This window comes from Miscanthus floridulus, chromosome 17, assembly GCF_019320115.1.
Source record: "Miscanthus floridulus cultivar M001 chromosome 17, ASM1932011v1, whole genome shotgun sequence".
NCBI lineage: Eukaryota > Viridiplantae > Streptophyta > Magnoliopsida > Poales > Poaceae > Miscanthus > Miscanthus floridulus.
Window position 1 is genome coordinate 59284194 of NC_089596.1, and position 23244 is coordinate 59307437.

The 23244-nt window shown below is 42.3% G+C and overlaps 2 protein-coding genes across 2 annotated transcripts; both read left to right on the plus strand.

Annotated features, from left to right (window-relative positions):
* The first annotated feature begins 1055 nt into the window (after nucleotides 1-1055).
* On the plus strand, nucleotides 1056-6757 carry LOC136519041 (nicotinamide adenine dinucleotide transporter 1, chloroplastic-like). Its single transcript, XM_066512716.1, has 10 exons — nucleotides 1056-1802; nucleotides 1904-1999; nucleotides 3398-3504; nucleotides 3688-3736; nucleotides 3816-3925; nucleotides 4566-4660; nucleotides 4761-4849; nucleotides 4950-5044; nucleotides 6221-6408; nucleotides 6500-6757. The coding sequence occupies exons 1-10, from the start codon at nucleotides 1670-1672 to the stop codon at nucleotides 6564-6566; spliced, it is 1029 nt and encodes a 342-aa protein (XP_066368813.1). The 5' UTR covers nucleotides 1056-1669; the 3' UTR covers nucleotides 6567-6757.
* An 8584-nt stretch (nucleotides 6758-15341) lies between these two features.
* LOC136514807 (uncharacterized) lies at nucleotides 15342-22884 on the plus strand. Its single transcript, XM_066508514.1, has 3 exons — nucleotides 15342-15488; nucleotides 15586-15921; nucleotides 22625-22884. The coding sequence occupies exons 1-3, from the start codon at nucleotides 15416-15418 to the stop codon at nucleotides 22756-22758; spliced, it is 543 nt and encodes a 180-aa protein (XP_066364611.1). The 5' UTR covers nucleotides 15342-15415; the 3' UTR covers nucleotides 22759-22884.
* The last annotated feature ends 360 nt before the right edge of the window (nucleotides 22885-23244 follow it).

Sequence of the window (23244 nt, forward strand, 5' to 3'; positions counted from 1 at the left end):
GGCACAGTTATTTGCTCTCCCTTTGGCTGCTCATGAGTTTTGTTTTGTTTTGTTTTTATCTCGGCTGCTCATGAGTTGCTAATTCGGATAATCAGGCCCAGTGGCCCTTAGAAACCTGAGTTTCTATAAAAGGCCGAGTGATCTCAGCTTATATAAAGACAATGTCGATTTGTTAATTTGAGATAGAGACAGGTAATAATAATTGAGTTATACGCACTGTCGCCTTCCATCCATCGTGGCATTACCAAGACCAGCAATATAAAAGATGCGGAAAAGTGGAGCATCAGGGAATCTTTAGAAAAGAGAGGTTGCATGTTGCACCGTCCTTTCGTCATTATTTTTAATTCTTTCCCCGTCTTTGCATCTAAGCATCGAATTTGTTGTTGCATGTTGCAATCTTGCTTCTTGCTTGTGAATATCAGAGTCACTCCTGGTTGCAAGTATCGAGTGATTGATCGGGGCAGCCAATATAGGAGTCAACTCTGTTTTGCCATGGAATGGTGGTGAATATAAAGTCCACTACATCTAAATGAAATTTAAGTCTTTGAGAATGATTATATTCTAAAACATGCAGTAATTTCCACACAATTGGAGTACATCTTTAATCACTAATAACTGTCCAAGTATTAAATCTGAAAACAATTGCATTCATGCGTAATTTTCAAAAATTAGGCTACACAGCACGGAATTGCCCTTGAGTTTGATAGTGAAAACGTGGGCCCGAAAGGCTGAATTGCTTCTTATCCTCTCCCATCTGCTCTCGGGTGGGGGCAGAAGTCTATCGTTCCGGATCAGCGACCAAGACAACCGAGCGTTCCATTCCGCGGCGCCGTAGTCCCCGCCTCCCTCCCCGGGCCCCATCTCGGCCTCCGTGCTGAACGGCCCATGGTCCACCACGTCACCGGTAAGCGGCGACCAGACATCGCCATGGACCACATGGCCTACTACTCCCGCTGCTGGGCCACCTCATTTCATGGGCTGGGTCGGACCGCATGGCAAGTGACACGGCTGCGAGCTACTACTCCAGCTTCTTGGCTCCGTTTACACAACACAGTTGCACACGGCGCACGAAACGAGTAGATAGACATCTCAATGACAGTGGGTCGCCGGTTCCTGATCTCCAGGGCCCGGCGTTCCTGCAGCACGTGCACGCCGGCGAAGGTAGCGCGGGCTCTGCGGTTGCCACCACACAGGCCACTGACAATGGGCTCACCAAAATCGCGGACCGGCAACCCAGTGTGACGTTACCTCCCTGCACGGTCCCACGTACACGGTTCCCTCGCCTCCGAGGCTTCGAGTCCGAGCGAGCGCGCACGAGAAGAAGCTCAGGCGAAGCGTGGCAGAAGGATGCCGTGACGACGGAAACGAAGAAGCCGAGAGGGAGAAGCGAAGCGAGAGCCTTCTTACATAGACCCGGCCCCGCCCCAATGCCCACCGCTTCCGCCTCATCAGATCCCAAACCCTAACCCTAGTCGACCGTCCGCGGGCCCGCCGCCGGTGACGCGCGCGATCGGGCGCCGACGCCCGCTGACGCCCTGTGTGCCGCGTCCGTGATTCTCTCGTCACGCAAGGAAGCGTTGGAAAGGGGCGCTCCCTGCCCAATCCCCTGGCCGCAGCGGCGACGCGCGGCCGAGGCGCGGATCGGGGAGGGGAGGACGGCTGGAGCGAGATGCCGGGGGACGTCGCGACTTCGCCGACGCCGGCGCCGCCGTCCGTGTCCTCGTCGTCGCAGAACCACCACCATCACGGCCCCACGACCTCCCGCGGCCTCCTCTGCCACGCCGTCGCCGGCGCCTCCGCTGGTAAGTGTGGTAGCGTTTGCGCTGGAACTCCTCTATGCATTTCGGCCTGTGGTTTCCTTCAGTGTTTCGGGCTTTGGAGGTGATTTGGGCTTTGGGCGCAGGTGTGGTGGCGGCGACCTTCGTGTGCCCGCTCGATGTCATCAAGACCAGGTTCCAGGTACACGGCTGGCCCAAGCTTGCCACAGGCACAATTGGAGGTGAGGACTTGCTCCAACGATTCCCTACGAATTTTGCTTCAGCTTGTTGCTCTTGTTGAGTTAGAGACACATGCAAACCTGTCTGGAACAGCGAGCTTGTCCTGGTGTCGTTGAATTGTGCTGTTGACACAGGAGGGGTGCATAGGCTGGGAAGAATGGAATATTTGCATGGGAAGAGGGGGGGCGCATTGTAGTCAACCTGTGTGATTTTTGTGCTTGGCTTGGTCTGTGATGTCGTGTGGACAATTTGAGATTCAGAGAGGTTCGAGAAAATCTGCTTAGTATGGGGAGACTGCTTAAGTTTACGCTTGTGGTGTCTCTTTTGACCTGGACCATCCAAGATTCAGGGAATTGTGAGAGAATCTTTTTGGTAACTTAGGATCCACATTTAGGTTTTGTAACGGTTCGAATCCATTTTTTTTTGGACGGATGTCTTATCCTTAAGGCTTACTATTGGTTGGTTGTGTAGTCGGTCATTTCTTAGCTCCCTGCATGACTTGAAGTATCAGTGCTTCCATGGGAATGCGACAAGGGGAGGCATCACGCGTGTTGTGCTGTCGTTGTGAATTTACAATGCCATGCATGTTCGAGAGTGGGAAAGGCACGCAAACTCTCACTAACAGGGGTTGCACTTGTCGTTTATGCTTATGCACGTGAAAAAGTCAGAGATCGGACAAATATTTGAAGTTTCAAACATTGCATGCAAGACTAATTGTCTGTGGGCACGATGTCTATTGTCATTTTCCATTATGAATGTCTTGTTTGCCTTATATGGTGTTTGTTCTTTGGTTATACGTGTAAAATAGAGTATACCTAATATTTCCTAGTCTGGTGTTTTTGAGATTTATATTGAGTTTTGCTTGTATTATGTTATGTACAACCAATACCCAACAAGCATATCATGAATGCAAAAAAGTTTAAAACTGCCAGAATGTTCTCAAGCTGGCAGACTATGGCAGACATGTGTGCTTTGTGTTGCTTGTTAGTTGTTACTACCAAATTTGTTGAAGTTTCAAACAATGCATGCAAAACTGTAAGTGTGTCTCTGGGTACGATATGTCTATTGTCATTTTCCGTTATGAATGTCTTGATTGCCATATATGGAGTTAGTTCTTTGGTTATACATGTAAAATAAAGTATTAACTGATATTCCAAGCCTGGAATGTAACCATGGGTGCTATGAGCACAAATGTTCTCACGCTGGCAGATTATCGCATACATATGTGCTTTGTGTTGCTTGTTACTACCAAACTTGTGATGCTTAGCTCATTATTTACGCTGCATCTGTGTTCTGCACTAGAATTGTTTTATCGTTGTGTCAGGAAATGCTTCGAGGTATTACATTTGAATTGTCTTTGAACGTTGAGATTTATTATGTGTTGTGTCAATCAATACTAGGTAGTGTAATTATTGGGAGCTTACAGCAGATTGCTCAACGGGAAGGTTTTCGGGGAATGTATCGTGGCCTCTCCCCAACTGTTCTTGCGCTCTTGCCTAACTGGGCGGTGAGTATTCACTATATTGTCTGCTTTACTTACCATAGATGCATGCAAAGGTTTCTGCACAAAAGAGTACAAATAACAATTAGACCTTTGTAAAGATTTTTCTGCGCTCCATCTGTGGCAACTAGAAAATCAGTCAGATGCCTATGTTCTTCTATTAGCTTATTGTTCTCTTGTGGAATGCAGGTCTACTTTACTGTGTATGAGCAACTTAAAAGCTTGCTTTCTTCCAATGGTTAGTTCTTTACCCTACATATTACTTATTAGTTCTTTCCAGCATAAATTCTAAGTGGTACCATACATTGATTTTGTAGATGGAAGTCACCAACTTTCTTTAGGGGCAAATGTTGTTGCTGCATCATGTGCTGGAGCTGCAACAACTATTGTAACAAATCCACTTTGGGTTGTGAAGACAAGATTTCAGGTATGCTCCTGGTGCAAGCGGTAGAGTCTTACCGCCTGTGACCGGAAGGTCCCGGGTTCGAGTCGCGGTCTCCTCGCATTGCACAGGCGAGGGTAAGGCTTGCCACTGACACCCTTCCCCAGACCCCGCACAGAGCGGGAGCTCTCTGCACTGGGTACGCCCCTTTTAGCTCTGAGAGCATAATCTCATGTAGAAAGTTTTCTGTGTAAGCGTTAATTAATAGGTAATTATTCGAAAGTCTCTTGGGATTCTATTCCCTTTATGATGTTTACTGTAGGTTGTACACTTGCCGAATAAGTCCAATCTGAAATGGAACCTCCATGACCCAAGATATGGCTTATGGCCTGCTGGGTTCATGAAAACATGCATATGCTTTTGCAAACCTCCATATATTTTGCTAAACGGAAACAATGGAAGTGTCTTAGGTATTTAAGATCTGGATTAATATTGAAACAGACTCCTATCCAATACCTATAATTTTAAATGTAGAGTGGCATATGTGGATGCTCAATCAGGAGCCAATATTTTTTTTTAAAAAAAATCTGTCTTTCTTGCCCTACTTTGTTACGAGGCATAGTATATGTGGAAGTTGATGACATATGGAAATCCTGTTAACACATCAATATGTTCCTTTTTATAGACCCAAGGAATAAAAGCTGGGTCAATCCCGTATAAAGGTACACTTGCTGCCTTGAGAAGAATAGCACATGAAGAAGGCATCCGAGGACTCTACAGGTAGAATCATGTGGAATGCTGTTTTTTTTAATAAAAAAAAAGCTTTATTTCTTGATGATTATATGTTCTGATATGCTTGCTGCTATTTTCTTTTCACAAGTGGTCTGGTCCCTGCCTTGGCTGGTATCAGTCATGTTGCTATTCAGTTCCCTGCATATGAGAAGATAAAAGCTTATCTGGCTGAGCGAGGTATTACTGTTGGTTTTCTTATTTTTCAAGATAAATGCTTTATGATGACCAGCTTGAGTGGCTTGGTTTGACCAACCAATGACTGCCTGTGCCTTAACAGATAATACTACTGTAGAAGCATTGAGTTTTGGTGATGTTGCTGTTGCTTCATCACTGGCTAAAGTAGCTGCATCAACATTGACATATCCTCATGAGGTACTTAGTCCTTTACATTTGTGATCCTCTAGGAAAATGAATATACAGACCCAAAGTTCAGCTAGGCGCTAGGCGGAATCTAGGCGCTGACCCATTGCCTAGCGCCTAGTCGGGAGTACTCGGTCCTAGGCGCTCCTAGGCGTTTTCCTAGGCGTTTTGGCAATATAGCCATAAATTATAACTATATTATGTATATAACTATATATATGTATATAACTACTATATATGAGTCACAGTAAGTATAAAAAAGAGGGCCAGTAGACATATCTGATTCATAGCTGGCTTACTCTTGCATGTTCCTAGCTCCTGCAACACATTTTGACAGCTAGTAGTTAGTAAATTAGTCAATAGACAGCTAGCTGTTCATAAAAAAAAATAGAAAACACTAAGTTGTGACTTATCTGGATGATTTCAGCAGCCTCCCATCCATGAGCACACCATATCAGCAGCTGGTAATTACAATACAAGTGAATAGGACAGTAATACAAGTGCACAACACCAGGGGCGGATCTGCAGCCTAGGCCTCTAGGGCCAGGCCCTAGTCGTTGGGCCATCAACACCACATACCCCATGTAATTTCAGCCCAATAATGAAGGCCCAGGCAACAGCAAACCTAACCCTCCGCCTCTGCTCCTATCCGCCTCCCTCCGTCCCTCACACGAGCGCGCGCCCGCAGCTGCACCCGCACCGCCGCACGGGAGGAGGCGAGGAGCCTGCCAGCCGCCTGTCGGCGCCACCTAGCCGGACAGCGCTGCGCCGCACGCCATTCCGCGGCGCACCAAGCCCTCCCGCCGCGCCGCTGCCTAGGCGCCCATCCCATCCTGGCCCCGGCATCCCGCAGGCGCAGGGTGCGGGCCACACCACCGCAGAGCGCCGCGCCGGCCGTCCCTGCCCTCCAGGCTCCAGCTCCAGCTCCAGCTGGCTCGAGCCTGGCGCCGGCGGCCCCTGCCCTCCAACAGTCCAGCTCCAGGCCCCTTTGGCCGCCCTCCGTGCCGCCTAGCGCCGCGATGCGCGACTATGCCCCTAGTCGCGGCGACGGGCTTCGCCCAGCGACTAGGCGCGCGTAGTCGCCGCCTAGCCGAATTTTGTACAGACCCAAAGAAGACAATATCCAATGTACATTGTTTGGCTGCTATTATATCACGTAGGACTTCATTGCTCTGATAATTATTACAGGTTGTTCGATCAAGGCTGCAAGACCAGCGAGCACACTCTGATGCCAGATACAAAGGTGTAATAGACTGCATCAGAAAGGTTTATCATAAAGAGGGTGTGGCTGGCTTCTACCGTGGGTGCGCCACAAATCTGTTGCGGACGACCCCTGCCGCAGTGATAACTTTCACTAGCTTCGAGATGATCCACAGGTTCCTTCTTGATCTATTCCCTGCTGAACCTGAACCGCACATCCAACCTCTAAAGCATTGACCATACAACACCTGTACCCTATCCATGCAGCCATTGGAGATTAGGACCCAGTAACCATCCAGCAATGTCTGTTTACTGTGCCAGATGGCTCTTGTAAAAGAGAGAAATGTTTTTCCCCGGATATACAACAGGTAGCTACCATTCAAAAGTTGAAACATTAGTGTGGTCAGAGCATTAGCATCTGTGTATGTAATAGATTTGTTAGCATGCATTTGGGGGGAGGTATATGTGGCGATGTTGAGTATGTTTTCTTGATGATGATGATGAAAAGAAAAGAATGTTCCGACATATGAAGGAATGATTGCAATATTCTTTTTCACACCTATTGAGCTGTGAATCCGTGATTCTCAGCCCTACAATATCTTGTGGCAATTGCCGGAGTTTGTGATAAATCTGCTTGACTTCTATCTAGTGATAATAGTGAGTTTCTGGGCCGTTGCTGGGCTGTAGCAGGCAGTCCAATTCTTAGACTTCTTATTGGTTGGAAGAGAATTTTTAACCTATTTTTAATAATATTTTAAAAATAACTCACTTTGGTAAATCTAACCTTTTGATCGTGCCAAACTTGGGGCGTATTTAGGGGCAACGTATCAGGTGCCTTATTTAGGACAGCTTAAATTGGATTCTGGATGAAAATAATCGGGGGAATTCCTCGCAATGCCCTGTGTGCCTTTGAAAAAGTTCAGTGGTCTTTAGCACCACTGCTCCAATTTTTTTGTGCCCTCCATGCCACTGCCGTCAGTTTGGGCTCTAACGTCGTCAAACTGCAGGTGTGAAAAGACGAAAATACCCTTAAGTCTAAATATGTCATTAATTTTTTTGAGCATCTTAACGACTTCAAATGAAAAAACTCAAAACTAAAAAGTTGTAGATCTTGTCGAGATCTATAATTTTCATATAAAAATTATCTACATTTAATTCCGCAAAAAAAATATGATTTTTCTAAGATATATTAATCATATCAAATCATTTTTTTTGCGGAATTAAATGAAGATAATTTTTATATGAAAATTATAGATCTCGACGAGATCTACAACTTTCTAGTTTTGAGTTTTTTTTCATTTAAAGTCGTTAAGATGCTCAAAAAAATTAATGACATATTTAGACTTAAGCGTATTTTCGTTTTTCACACCTGCGGTTCGATGCCGTTAGAGCCTGAACTGACGGCAGTGGCATAGAGGGCACAAAAAAGTTGGAACAGTGGCGCTGAAGCTTGCTGAACTTTTCCAAAAAAACACAGGACATTACGATCTTTTTTAATGGCACACGAGAAATTCCCCAAAATAATTGAGAATCCACCCAAACGGCCTCGATTATTTTTTATTATTTGGGAATCAAGGGATCGAAACAATCGAAGTTTCCACCACCGACGTCTTCTGTACCACGGCCTCCCACTCGCATTTTCTCCACCGCGAGGATTTTTCCGTTTGTTTCCCTCGGCTTCGCTCCCCCAACTGCCCCTCCGCTCCGCCGCACTCGCTCGTCGGCTAATCTGCGCTGCTCCCATCCGTTTCCCTGCGCTGCGGAGGCGCCCAGTTCGCTCGGTTGGACGCGCCGTCGAGGGTGGCGTAGGAGCTCATGGCGTCGACTCGCTCCCGCCTCTGCTCGGTCGGAGGATGGAGGCGCTCCCTTGCATCTACACAACGGCGAGAAGATGGGTGCTCCCCTTCGCTTCCTCGACTCGCCCAGTTCGCTTGGTCGGAGGTGAGCTCGAGGGAGGCGTAGCTCCCATCCGCTCCCCGCCTACGTTCGGTCCGAGGATGGAGGTGCCTCCCTTGCATCTGCACAACAGCGGCCAGAAGATGGGCGATGAACAGGAAACGGCGGGTGATTCGAAGAAGGGCATAAATGTCATTTTACACTCACGGTTACTGAAATAATCAAGATTGCCAAAAGACCGCGGCTTGTAAGAAAATCACGATCAGATTAACCCAAACGTGCGCGTCCGTGCTCTCGTAGAATACTCTATCGGTTTCGAATTATAAGACTTTTTTTTTTCGAATACGCAAAGGATTTGTGTATCATTGTAGTTAAGATATAAGAGTTTAACTGTACAAACGATGCGCTTCTGGCGAGCGGCCTAGGACATCAACAGAATTATAGACAGAGGGTCTGTTGGCTTGGAGGAATTATGGAGGATTTTTAGATGGTTTGGAGGAATGCTGGAGGAATTTGTGAGAGAAAAATACTGTTCCGGATGAAAAAAGAAACGGATCAAGTCGGGTTTAAGGGCACGCGAACGAGGCCAAAGGCTGAACTGTCCTGGCATGCAGATTTAAGTTTCACTATTACATGCAAGATATACAATCGAGATATAAGTTACCTTGCTGGGCCGTTTTGGCTTTTTTAAATTCATAGTTTTTGCTACGTATCTGATATAAGTTATGTCTAGATACATAATTAAAATTATGTATCTAGAAATGTCAAAATATCTTATAATTAAGAATAGAGTGAGTAAAGAATACCCTGCAGGAGGCATGCTAAGTTTATATGTAGAAATTGCAATTTTTCGGCAACACATTAAATGGAAAAATTATACTAGCTGGAATTGAATATATATTTATTGGATACAGTTAAATCGTTATTGCAGGTAGAAGGTGAGGGCTAGGATGTTAATGAATTCTGATAGGTTAATTCAGTAGCCTCTGATGCATATTATTGCTGATGCAATTAACATAACCACCCTTTAGCATCGATTTGCACTGAACAAGTTCTTTTTTTTTTCTAAACCTGTTTACTTGAGGAATTAGCAACCATAGGAACCTTAATGTTCCATTGACAATTGGATTACTGTAGTCCTTCTCTAATTTGCATCCCAAAATTTCAGTTTACTTACACTTGGAGGCTGTTAAATATCACATATGTATTTTCACAACTTAGATTTAGTCAAAATAAGTTAAGTTCATCTCCTAGTTTTTTTTCTTTAATCTTGACCCCTATACTTTTCGATGCTTCGAATCCTTTGCCAGCATGAACTGTGTTTAGTGGTTAAGGCCGGCTTTGGAACGTAGGATAGCAAAAGCTTAGGGACGGGAAAAGGATAGGAATTTTATAGGAATTCAATTGTAAAACAGAGGATTAAAACTATAGGAATACGGTAGAAGATAGATGTTTGGATACTCACGGGAAATTCATAGGAATAGGAATATTAGAAACTGTATAACCTACATTTATTTATTTAATTAATGGCCTGACAGATCATTTTTCAAACCGATTACTTTAAATGCACTTGTTCCAAGATGTACTGGGGTGTACTAATCACTAGTGCTGCCTCGGTCCTACACAAGCAAGAGTAAAAACGAGAGGCTAGAGTGGATGTTTCAATTCGTCGGTAAAAGAAAATTTCGTGAACCTTTGCAAGGATTGCCGGTTCCAGAGTTTTTCCTCTGGAAATCTTCCGTTCGAACGGAGGCCTAAGTTATCTCTACCTTTCGAATCCCGAGTTCAAGCTCTGAACATTATGACACAGAGCACATCTATCAATCAATAATAGAATTGATTTGCCTACTACCATTTTTATGACATAGAGCACATCTATCAATCAATAATGGAATTGATTCTACTGCTTTTACATTCCTATTAATGTCTACACAAATTTAATATTTTTTGCCAACATAAGGTAACTAAAGCACATAAATCATTATAATGCAAAGATACATGCGCATATGCATTTCTCAAGGTAAAGATCCAATAACATTAGTGTTGAAATTTGTAGAGTCCTAGAGAATCTATTTTGCATTTATCAAGTTCTGAACATTATAATTATAATAAATAAAGAAATTTTGGCTAGAGTAACAGTGCAAACATATTTTCCACAGGTAGAGTATTAAGTTATGAATCTAACAAAATTAATTTCACACTATTTAGATCTATAATTATTTTCTTATGATTTTCACACGTTTTTGCATGGATTAGTACAAATGTTCAAGTTCTTATTAGCTAGCCGTAGCAGGAAACGTATAGAGAGAAGGAAGGAGCAAACCTGCCATAGATCCACATCAAAAGCACTCAAAGGGATGCGCAACGAATTGAAGGAGCTAGATATAGGAGGGATTTGGCTCTGGTTTACCATGTGCAACGAATTTGAAGAAGAGCAGAGCTCGCCGTGCGCGTGTTTCCGGCGAAGGTGACAACGGAGTACTGGTGGAGCACTTGGTGGTTTCCTACTCCTCTTGCTTTGACTCTGAGGCAGGCTCGTCGATTGCCTCGCTTCGAGAAGCAGGAGCGGATGTGGCGCACTTTCCGCCGACGCCGCCGCGTGTTGCTCGCGTGGCCCTCTCGGCCCCGCACCAGGCCGTGGGGGAGAAGCGCGCAGAGATCTGGCAGCCGGTGCCGCACGGGCAGAGTCGAGGGGACGCGCGAATCGCGATGTACAACAAGGGGGTGTCACGCCCGTTGCCGCCGGCCAGCGCCGTCGACGTAAAGAGTCCAGAAAGCACACGAGAGGAGGAACGGGGAGAGGAACCTTCCTCTTTCACGAGTTCAGATTCAAAAATACAACGACGATACAACGCACGCTTAAAACACCCCCTTGCCTATGGCCCACATGTCATACTCTGCCTATTACATAACGGCTAGAATACGTCTTCTGACTTCTTTAGCAACTTCTCTTGGTTTACGTCTTCTTCAGCTCAACGGTGTACCAGGTCTGACATCTCCTCCCGCCGAAGATGATGCTTGACCCCAAGCAGATGCCTGCGGAAACAGTTGACGAATGACATTGTAGTCTTCCCAGGTTGTTGAAGTCGGTGGCAGACCTGTCCACTGAATGAGCACATGTGGAATAGCGGCATTACCACGCTTGACCAATCGGCGCTCAAGTACCTTCCCAGGCAGGGCCGCCGTGCCCTCAATATCAGTGGTGAATGGAAGCTCAGAAAAAAACTGGTGTATAAGCTGCAACAAAAGGTTTAAGTTGTGAAACATGAAACACATCATGAATCTTACTGTCGTCTGGAAGCTTCAGGCGATAGGCCACCCGCCCAATGCGTTCAGTAACAAGATAGGGCCCGAAATACTTGTAGGACAGTTTAGGAAATGATCGATTTGCCATGGAACTCTATGTATACGGTTGCAACTTCAAGAGAACTTGGTCACCCACTTGGAACTCAATGTCAGTACGATGTTTGTCAGCCATCACCTTGATTCTGTTCTGTGCCCTGGCCAAATTCTCCTTAAGGGCCTTCAAATGGAGTTCTCTGTTATCTACCAGTTTAGCTACAGTGACTGGTGTTGTATGGTGCATAATAGGAGCAGCACCAACCTTTGGATCATAGCCATAGAGAGCCTTGAATGGAGAACATCTAAGAGAAGTATGGTAAGTAAAATTATACCACAGCTGTGCCAAAGAGAGCCAAGAGTGCAAGGTTTTGGGTGAGTCTTGGACAACACACCGCAGGTACAGTTCAAGACATTGATTGACTCTCTCAGTCTGTCCATCACTCTACGGATGATAGGCAGTGCTAAGCTGTAGGTTGACTCTGTAAAGCTTGAAGAGTTCCTTCCAAAAGGCACTAAAAATATTGTGTCTCGATCAGAGACAATGGAGTTTAGCAGACCATGAAGCTTGACAATGTTGTCCATGAAAAGCTGAGCTATGGTAGATGCTGTGTATGGATGTTTAACTATCACAAAATGAGCAAATTTAGTAAGTCTGTCTACTACTACCATGATCACACTCTATTTTTGCATCATAACTACACTTATGTCCTGTTAAAATCTCCTAGGAGTATCTTTCCATAGTCATGACAGGCCAAACAAGGATAATGATGAATCAGAGAGTATGAAGGACACTGATCGTGTCTGCTCCTAGAAAGTCTCACCGGCGCGCCAAGCGTATGACCTAGTACTGGGACCTTTTTGTTATTTCCATTGATCCTAGTATTGCTTAAGGAGCTTATGATATGAGTTGTTTTGAACAATACATGTATCACATATTTGGTAGATATAATATTTCATTTTTGGTACTTGTCTTAGTTGTTGTTTTGTTTTTATTTTCCGATGACCTTCAACATCACATTCAAATTGAAACAAATTTTCTAGCATCAAAATCATTGTGGTCGCTGATATGCTCTGAATTATAATCTGCACAAATTCAAATATGAGTACTGGACAATTAATAGCAAGATGAAAATAAATCTGAATATAAAGAGATAGGTCAGTTTGTTTGATATACCACCATATATCTAAGACTAGATGTTTTAGAAGCCTAACAACTATTATACCTGTGTAAAAAAAGCGATTTTTGAATGAAGTGCAAACACTCTGAGCATTATTGTACAGATAGAGAGCCATATAAAAACGCCTTCATGAAGACTTGGGCCAGAAGATTTAAAGCATGGTATTAGCAATCAAAGCATATTTTAGGCATTATATCTTGGCATGCCATCCTTACATCTCCATCTAACTATGGATTTTTCTCTATCTCAATTGCGGAAGAGAAGATACATCCAAGTGAACCTCCACTCCTTCCACCAGTCTGGTAGGATGAAAAAAAGGAGGCTTGGCTTTATTACGCCTAAAGTGTCAAAAAAATTTAGAGAGATGGAATGGGACAGGCATGGTCAAGTGCTCACCATAGCAAGCCTCTGGTATCAAAATTTATAAGATCTGATAACCCTCCTTTGTCAGTGTTATTCTATAACTATAGGCCTCTGTGGTGACCCACACTCAAAGTACAAAACTGCTGGTTCCTTCTGTTAGAGAGTATACTTACTGATGCCCTGTACCAATCTAGACGCTTATATGTACAAATAAACAAATATATACTTTGTTATCGTTGCCTGCATTCTGAAACTTCTGTACCAGGTGTTTTGTTGCATACTTAATTGCTGCAAAAAAAGGGGGCTTAACACTTACTGTAGGGTTCTGGCCAACAGTGCTTAGTGCTTCATAGATCAAACCGTTGCTCCATCAAACAAATTGAATAACGGGCACAGGGTATATTGTAACAAATTTGTATTCATCGACAGGTCCATCCAAGGAGGGCGTGGCAAAGCCGCGCCAGTGTTTCTTGTATTTACCTAGCTTCAGGCTTCAGGAATTATGCATCATATCTATTTCAATTATGCTTGCAGGGTGAATGTCTGCTTGCTTCATAGCAAGCAAGGTAATGTATCACACTATATTGAGAGACAAGGACAACCCAATCCAGTTAGCCTTTTTCACCTCCATGTCATACTAGCAAGGATCAACCATCAAACTCAATCAGCCCTTTTCAAGAAGTGATCAAGTAGTAAGAAAATTGTGAATGTACTTCATCAGAAAGAGTTGCCATCTTAAAAAGAAGAAGAAAGAGTTGCCCTTCTATATGTACTTCACCTCGCTATACAATAAGAACTGATTGTTAAGGTTTCAAGTAATAGATTACAAGTCAAGACATTACTATCAAACATCTAGTGTCAAAAAGAAAACTAAGAGCAACTCCTTGTTATCTTCAAAATCAGATAACTATCCAAACGTGAGTTGAGATATCCATTTTTGTATTCACATTTAATAATATTCATATTCGTATCTAAGCTCAGTGTGGCAGAGCTCCTAAAATCTTTTGGCTCCGCTACCGTCTAAATTCAAATTAAAATATATGTATTAAAAAGGTTGAAAGCAAAAGGCGCGAGGACAACATCTCACTTTCCACCAAACTTTTGTGTTGTGGAAAACATGCAAGAGTGGACCAGTTTACCTGTCAATCTGAATTAGGCTCCGTTCGGTTACAGCGCTACGACACGAGGAACAATTCTGGCCCTGAAAAGCTAATATAAATGAAACTACCGATCCGGCCTGGAATTGTTCCCGGACGTCATTCCCCGGGAACCGAACAGGGCCTTAGGGATTCTCCTTGTTTGAAGGAGAAGAAAAGGGTAAAACCGTTGGTCATATTTTCATATCGGGAGGCTAGACGGAACGGAAGTGAGCGAGACAGTGACATGAAAGCAAAATGCATTGCTGCCAAGTTGCGGGCTAATTTCCTGCCGTGACCAAACCTGCCCCGTTCTTCACGGCCTTCTCTATGCCACTCGTTGCGCCTACTCTTGAATGCTTTTTTGTCTGCCGTTGTTGACGTCAACTGCGCCCTGTACATCTAATCATGGAACACGCCGTTGATCAACTTAATTAGGCGCCATTTCATTTGGGCGTGAGAAAACGTCATACTCTCAATGAATTGAACGAACTGAACGTTCAACTTTACTTTGATATATCTATTGATTGTATCAGCTCATTATGATGCTACAAAGCTAAGTGACACTTCTAATCTATTTCCTCCCTTCCAAAATTCAAATCGTTTTGGTTTTACTAGGTTCTTTATTGTATATTTAGATATACACTATGTCTAGATATATAATAAAAACTATGGACCTATAAAAGCAAAAAAGCAACTTATAGTTTAGAATATGGGAGTAGCTTTCATCAAGGACACTATTTGAATATGTTCATAGACATTATCTTGGTTTCCTCTATTTTTAAATAACTACTCCCTCTATTCCAAACTGTATGTCATTCTTAGGTACATATTAACTTTTACTATGTATCAGATATAGTTATGTTTGGATATTTGATAAAAGCTATGTATCTAAAAAAAACGGTGCGATTGATAATTTAGAATAGGCAGAGTATATATGACCTCAACTGATTCTAAACATCAGAAAGTAAAAAAAAAAACAGATTAAATATATCATTGCACTTTCAACCGGAAATATCGTTATTACATCTACAAAAAAAAAAAAGGAAAAATCAAAGAATGAAGAAAGTAAGTAAACGACAGTCGACAACCAGTTTGACTCCAACCGGGCATGTTAGGCAGTCTTAAACACGGCACAGTTTTAAACCCCTTCTAGTCTGCTTATAAAACTTGTCTATGCGTCTAAGCTTTCCATCGTTAACTCCAGCACAAGTAAGACATCGGTCTTAAGCTTAAGTCCAGCAGCATCAGCAATTCAGCATCTATCCATGGCTTCCGTCCTCCACGCACAGCTTCCAGCTTTCGTCTTCTCCCTGTCCCTTCTTCTCTCCTCTGCACTTGGTACGGTGGCGATCATGGTGGTATATCGTATCGTATAGCATATACAAAGCACGGCCTGTGTTTTCTGACGATGGCTGTTTGCACGATTTCCTGACAGGGGCGAGGGTGGTGTGCGAGCAGCTGACGCCGGAGCTGTGCGCGTTCGCCGTGTCGTCCACGTCGCGGCGGTGCGTGCTGGAGAACACGCACTGCGCGGGGCGGCCGACGGAGTACCAGTGCCGGACGTCGGAGGTGGTGGTCGAGGACGGCCGGCTGTCGGGGCTGATGGAGACCGACGGCTGCGTGCGCGCGTGCGGCGTCGACCGCGCTACCGTCGGCATCTCCTCGGATTCCCTCCTCGACCCGCGCGTCGCCGGCGCGGTTTGCTCCCCGGCCTGCCTCCGGGGATGCCCCAACATCGTCGACCTCTACTCCAACCTCGCCGCCGGAGAGGGTAACCACACTCAATCATCGTCACAGCACAAATCACTTAATTTTGTTTCTTGTATGTGTTTGCTTTTGGATGAAACTTATTAGGTAGAGCCGCGTATCCTGTGAGACTAATTTTTTGCAAACTGAAAAACTTTATGTAAATCTGGCTGACTGGCTATGAAATTTAAGTAAAAAAAAAGGCTTTTCAGTTTTATAAAATTTCGTAGTATTTTTCCTTTTCATTTCTCATCAAACAAGTCAGTTCTGTTCATGAAATTTTATAAAGATATTTGTAAAGGTAAAAATATCCTAATGTTCAAAGATAAAAGCTTCAATTTTTAGTTTGTAATGTAATAATAATAAATATGGTTATTTTTTAATATAAATGTTATTTATTTTTCTTGAAAACATGATCCGAGTATAAAGGGTTAAACACATGCGCACACTTAACCCTATATAAGCACATCTGAGAAATTGAATAGAATGATTGAGAGTGGCAAAATCATTTCAGGCAAATTGCTATAGACTGCCACGCTATCTTACAACTCAACAACTGGTGTCATATTTGGCAGTAGAACGGGTGTGTTTGGTTTCCAAGGCTAAAATTTAAACCCTTTTACATTGGATGTTTGACACTGATTTAAAGTATTAAATATAGACAATTACAAAATTAATTATATAAATAAAGACTAATTTGCGAGACGAATCTATTAAGCCTAGTTAGTTACATATGCTAATCATGAATTAATTAAGTTTCATAGATTCGTCTCGTGAATTAGTCATAGCTTATGCAGTTAGTTTTATAATTAAATCATGTTTAGTCCCCTAATTGACATTCAAATGTTCGATTTGACCCGGGCTAAACTTTAGCTGAAGGATAAAAAAAAGTATGAGCACAAGTCTAGGACTTATTACTTAGGTGAACATGTTACTCCACGCACTACCGGAAACAGTCGACAAAGGATTTGTCGAGTGTTTTTTATCGGGCACTCGGCAAATACTTTGCCGAGAGCTGAAACCGACGCTCGGCAAAAAAAAGTAACGTGACGACGCGGAGATGGTCACGGCGTGTTTGCCGAGTATCCGGGATTTGACACTCGGCAAAGCAGCCATGTTTTTCTCAATTTATTCCGATGTATTTTGAAAATAGCTTGTCAAATTGACTCAACAATATATATTTGTTTTTTCTAGGAATATTATTCCATTATTTTATACAGTTACAACACAAATTTAATTTATATCAATTAAAATTCTATAATTGCACTTAATAAATTAAAATTATCAAACGGATCAAAAAAAATACCAAAATTTCACATGAAACAATCTATGTTCTCTATTGCCTATATAAAAAGTTTTGAAGCCAAACCTAGAGTCACTTTGACCCCAAATCTTACCGAATCCTTCTCAATGCTACGATTCTTCTGGTGAGATGCTTCGGTTTGTAAACATCGTACGTGATAAATTGTACGAAACCTTCTTAATTTTTTACTACAGTCTCATCATGACAAATCTCGTGATTTTCAGACTTTGTTTTTTTTAGAATTTAAAAACCATTCGGCCATGCGTTCGTGGTCGTGTTTTCTGAACAAGATGTTCGAAATTTCTTTTTAAGGCCTCACAATGGACTTAATAACATGAATATTATTTTTCTACTCATTTTATTCTATTATTTGAATCACTTGCGGTTCAAATTTGACTTATACAAAAAATTTCTTCGAAATACAATAAATTAATTAAATATAACAAGTCCAAAAATATACCAAATCTTAACATGGTGTTGTATGTGGAGAGCAGAAAAAATTTCAAGGTCAGAAGAGAAAAAAAACTTGTTTCTTTGCTGAGTGCCCAACAAATATACTCGGCAAACATATTTTTTTGCCGAGTACCAAATAATTACACTCGGCAACCTTGTTTGTTTGCCGAGTGCCAAACAAATACACTCGACAAAGAAATATGTTTGCCGAGTGTGTTTCGGCAAACATATTTTTTTGTCGAGTGTTTCAACTAATGGACACTCGGCAAACATACTAACGGAAGGCACACAGACTAACGGTTGTCCACGTGATGGTTCTTTGTCGAGTGCCTAGCTTTTGTCGAGGGTTCTTTTTTCTGTTTTGTTGAGTGCCAAACTTTGTCGAGTGTTTTTTTGCCTTTTTGTCAAGTGCAATTATTTTGCCGAGTGTTTTTTTTAAAGAACTCGGCAAAGAACTTCTTTGCCGAATGCCCGATATAATGCATTCGGTAAACATTCTTGCACTCGGCAAACACCCAGCTTCCAATAGCTACGAGAGGTGATCTAACCAATAGTGTGTTCGTATAATTTTTATTGGACCGATCTTACAACATACACCGAGTATACTCATTCAGTAGGATTTTATGCTGCTCATCGGGTTCAGTTTGGGAGAAAGTGTACTGAAAAAAAAAATTTATCCGTATTATTACTTGGACTCTGTTATCTTATTAGTATTGTCACGGTTGTAGAGCTGCATCTTCAATCAAAAGATGACTATATATATATAACAGTAATAAACAATATAAAAAAGCATCATTTTAAATGTAGTTTTATAGTATTATTTCAACCCCTGCATGATCGAGACATGTACATATAGCCATCCATTACGACAGAAGTAACACAAAAACTAGGAAAACATTACAATCCGGCCGCTAGCTCCTCTGAAATCGACGTCGGTTTGTTTGATTCGAGCAAGGCAGTCTGGGACGAGGATTTTTATGTATTCATATATTAATGGAAACAAAGTAAGAAATTAAAATTATTGGCCCTCTAGCCGATCTTGGGGACCTTGGCGACGTTGTCGGCCTTGTCGACGAAGACTCGGACGCGCTTGTCGTTGAAATCAGTGGTCACGACGGAGCCGTCGGGCAGAACCACCACCTGCACGTCCGGGCGGTCGGCCAGAATCTTGTGCCTGGCCGCCTCGGACGGCAGGCCCTCCACCTCCGGCCACGACTTCTTGCTGTTATCGCTCATGGCCGCCGCCGATTCGACTAGCTAGCGCGGCGAGAGAGAGAGAGATGGTTTGCCTTTTTCAGGTGGCCGGAGCTTGGTGGTATTTATAGGTCAGGTAGACGGTCGATGGGGCCTTGCACGAACCGATTTATTTGGTTTCATTTGCGTCATTTATTTGGTTTCATTTCAAGCTGGCATTTGCGCATTTGGTGTCGCTCTCTCGCTAGCTTTCTCCGGGTAATGACCATGACCTTCTTCTGCTAGTAGCTCCTTGCATCGTGGCTGTCGAATGCGCCGGCCTTGGACCACGACCAACTCTGTGTCCACGGCATGCGTGTCAAGTTCTAGCTAGCGACCATGGCCGGCTTCGCAATGTCTTACAAGACTTGTTATGCTATTATTACCATCGCTGTGTGTGGACACATGTTCTAAGATCCGTCAGTTTGCATCGGCGCGAACATATAAAAAAAGGCAGGCTGCAGTGAGGAGTCAGGGGATTAATTAGGCGTGTTCCAATCGCGTGGATTTTTTTTTCAGGTTTGTCATGTACAGCATCAATCGCGTTAATATGCAACACCTTAAGGTGTCCCGTTAATATGTTAATTATTACTTGCAAGATATTTTTCCTAATAATAGATCTAACTGGAAGATATTTTGTCTAATAGATCCAGTAATTAATTATTACAAGATATTTTTTCTATTTTCCAAAATAATAAAATGCATTTCTCTATTAGCTCATAGTAGAAAATAATATGTGATGACTGTCAGCTAGATCGACGGTTCACAGTTGTTTCGGAGTACCATACTAAAATCTTTGAAAGTTATTGTTTCTCTAGAAGATTTCATGTCTTTTGTTCGTGGGAGCAGGGTCGTTCTGATGCTCTGGTCAAACGAGAGCACACAGGATATACAGTCACGTTCTACACAAAAAAAAAAAAAAACTCCATGTTTTAAAATATAAGGAATCCAAATTCATCGTAAGTGAAACTATGCTAAGTTTTTATCAGCTTCGTAGAAAAAAAAGAATAATACTCATAACATTCTACTCGCATCATTCATACACTATGAAATACGTATATTTACATATTTTAAAACTTTGATGATGTAGATGTTAATACTTTTCTTTAAAATATTGGCTAAACTTAGTATATATAACTAACTTAGAACAAACTAGTAACCCCTTTACCTTTCAGTTAGTGCAGAACGACGGAGTACGGTAAATGCTAAGGCTCATTTAGCACGACTTCTCCACTGGCTTCAGGAGCCGTTTTATATCAAATAGGGTAAAATAAAACGGCTTTATACAGGAAGCCCTTTAAACCATGCTCTCACAGAGGTTTGAGGTGGGGTGGAGCAAAAAATAGTGGCTTTACCAGCTTCACCTCATCTTGCATGGCGTGCTGTGAGAGCATATTTTAAGGAACTTTATATGTGGAGCTGTTTTACCAAATGATTTATCAAAACGGCCCCAGCTCTACCGGTGGAGCTGTTCATGGAGCTAAAACAAAAAAAAAAACGTCTTCACCAGTGAAGTGGAGCCGTACCAAATAGGGCCTAAAACTTAGATGAATGAATATTAAATACATATACAAATAGAGTTGTGATGATGCGCGTAAAACCCCGTTTATGATGTGCGTTAATCCGCACATATGATGTGCTTTTTTTTACATAGTGATATTTTCAAAGTCAAAAGATGACTATATATAACAGTAAATAACAATATAAAAGCATTATTTTAGATGTAGTTTTATATTATTTCAACCTCACCAGGTTCAGTTTTTTTTATAAAAGATGTAGTTTTTTTTTCACATATAAAAAGCATTATTTTAGAATTCAAATGGAGGAAGCTACACATCGGTTCTGTTTGGTAAAAAGTGTACTGAAAAAAGAAACATGTTGGTTTTTTCCCTTATTACTTGGACTCTGTTATCTTATAGTATTATATTGTAAAGGTTGTAGATGGAGCTGCATCTTCAAAGTCAAAAAAAGATGACTATATATAACAGTAAATAATATGAAAAGCATTATTTTATTTAGTACATACATCTTCAAAGTAGTTTTATATTTTAACCTCTGCATGATCGAGGCATGTACATACATAGCCATCCTTTCCTTTGCGACAGAAATAACATAAAAACTAAGAAGCCATTACAATCCGCTCGTCACATACAACTGAAATCGCCGTCGGTTTGTTTGATTCGAGCAAGGCAGTCGGTCGGGGATGAGGACTTTTATTTATGTATTTATGATTGGAATCAAAGTATATATATAGTAATAAGAAATTAGAAGTATAGGCCCTAGCCGATCTCGGGGACCCCTTTCACGTTGCCGCACGTTGTCGAAGTAGACGCGGACGCGCTTGCCTTTTCAGGTCGGCTCATGCTATCTCCAACAATAACAACCAAAATATAAGACCTATTCATCTTTTAAGTAGCGCTGTAGGTAAAATGTTCAATATCTATTTAGCATCTTCTCCAACAATAAGACTCAAAAGAGAATCATTTCTATAAATAGGTTTTCAGGAGAGAGGATGTTCATATTTGAGTTGTGAGGATGTTCTTATTTGAGTTGTGCCTCTCAGACAACCCAAAATAGGTCTCCCGTATAGGTACTCTATTGGAAGCTAATTTTAGGTCTCTTGCTACACATTTTGGATTTGAGTGTCCATATGGGTTCTTTGTTGGAAACTGTCTGAGCTTGGTATTTATAGGTCAGGTGGGGCCGTGAGGGTAGATGATCGGTGGGGCCTTGCCTCACGAATCGATCGGCCAGGCAACTTAACTAATTTCACACCGGATGCCACTTAAATAAACATGTAAGCCGTTGCGTCATATATATTTGGTTTCAATTCAAGCTGGCATTTGGCGCAAGCAAACAAACCCTTGGTTCTTTCGCTTTCTCCGAGTTACGCTGTGCTCCTTGTGGGTGTCGGATGCGCCGGCCGGCCTTGGACCAACTCCACGGCATGCGCGTTAAGTTTAGCGAAGATTGGCCGGCGCGGGGGACTTTGCGCAAAGTTGCGCACCGATGCAAACGACGGATTTCAGAACGTGTGTGATGTGTCCACAGCGATGAGTATCATAACAATTACTTCTTTGTAAGATTGGCACATATACGGATATTGAAAGGATTCCAAAATTGTTTGGAAGTTACTGTTTGTCCAGAAGCTTTCATGTATTTTTGTTCATGGGAGCAGGGACATTCTCATGCTCTGTTCTGACGAGAGCTCACAGGATAGTCATCACGCTCTACAAAATACTCCATGTGTCCGGAAACATACAAGGAATCTAAATTTACTAGTATACTTTGACTTAGAACAAACTGACCCTATTCAAATTTGGCTTATGCTGAAATACTGTGAGAGGAAAACACCGTCGGTTCCCTTGAACTTCAGGTATTTTGGAACGAAGGAGCTACGTGCTAAAACTCAGATGAATGGACATTGAAATAATATTCCCCTGTCCAAATATAAATAGTGAGGCTAGGCATGTGCAAACAGTAGTATATGTTTTTGAGCAAAATATACAAACTATTACTTTTTCTGTAGTACTGTATACTATAAACGTTGCAATATCCAAATTAAACTAGCTATAAAGCTAAGAAAGTTAGCTCTTTACAGATGTGTTGTAAAAGCTAATTTGGACACTGACACACATCTAGTTGGCTATTCAAATTAGAAACTAGTAGTATTTAATAAGTTCTGCTGCATAGTAATTGGGAACATGTCTGAACTAAGTATATATGCTTGCAATGGCAGGAGTAGCTTTTTCAGAGTTGTGCGAGGTACGCCGTGCGAACCCTCGCCGTGCCCTGGCACAGCTCCAGAGCTCCGGTGAGGCACATGGTGCTCCTGCTTCAGCTCCTTCACCAACGGCGCCTCCTTCAGCTTAACCAGATTTTTAGATACATGATGATGTTATCAATTTATAGATAAATTTATATACCATCAATCATTGTTTAAAGAGTTGTATGATTGTTACGTGACTTATATTTTAATAATTTCAACATTATTTTTGCTTCTCAGATCATGCTTGTATCTGCAACAGTTTACTCATTTTTTTTGTCATCTAACAGGTATACCACATACAGTTCTTTCAGAGCCGTGCATAAATGATTTGCAAACGCGGACTGACCCGCCTTTGTCGCAAAGGTCTGTGAAAATCAAAGATTTACAGAGACGGCCAGTTACCCTGACCTAAAAAATAGAATTTAAGAGAGATCATTCTTAGAGCACCCACAAGATAGCAGGGTGAAAGAATCTAGATGGCTAGAAGGGGGATGAATAGCCTATAAAAATTTCTCTATAAAGACTCAACACTAGAGTAAAGGTTGATTAGTACAATATGAAATCAAGGGCCTACACAATGCTAGTAGCTT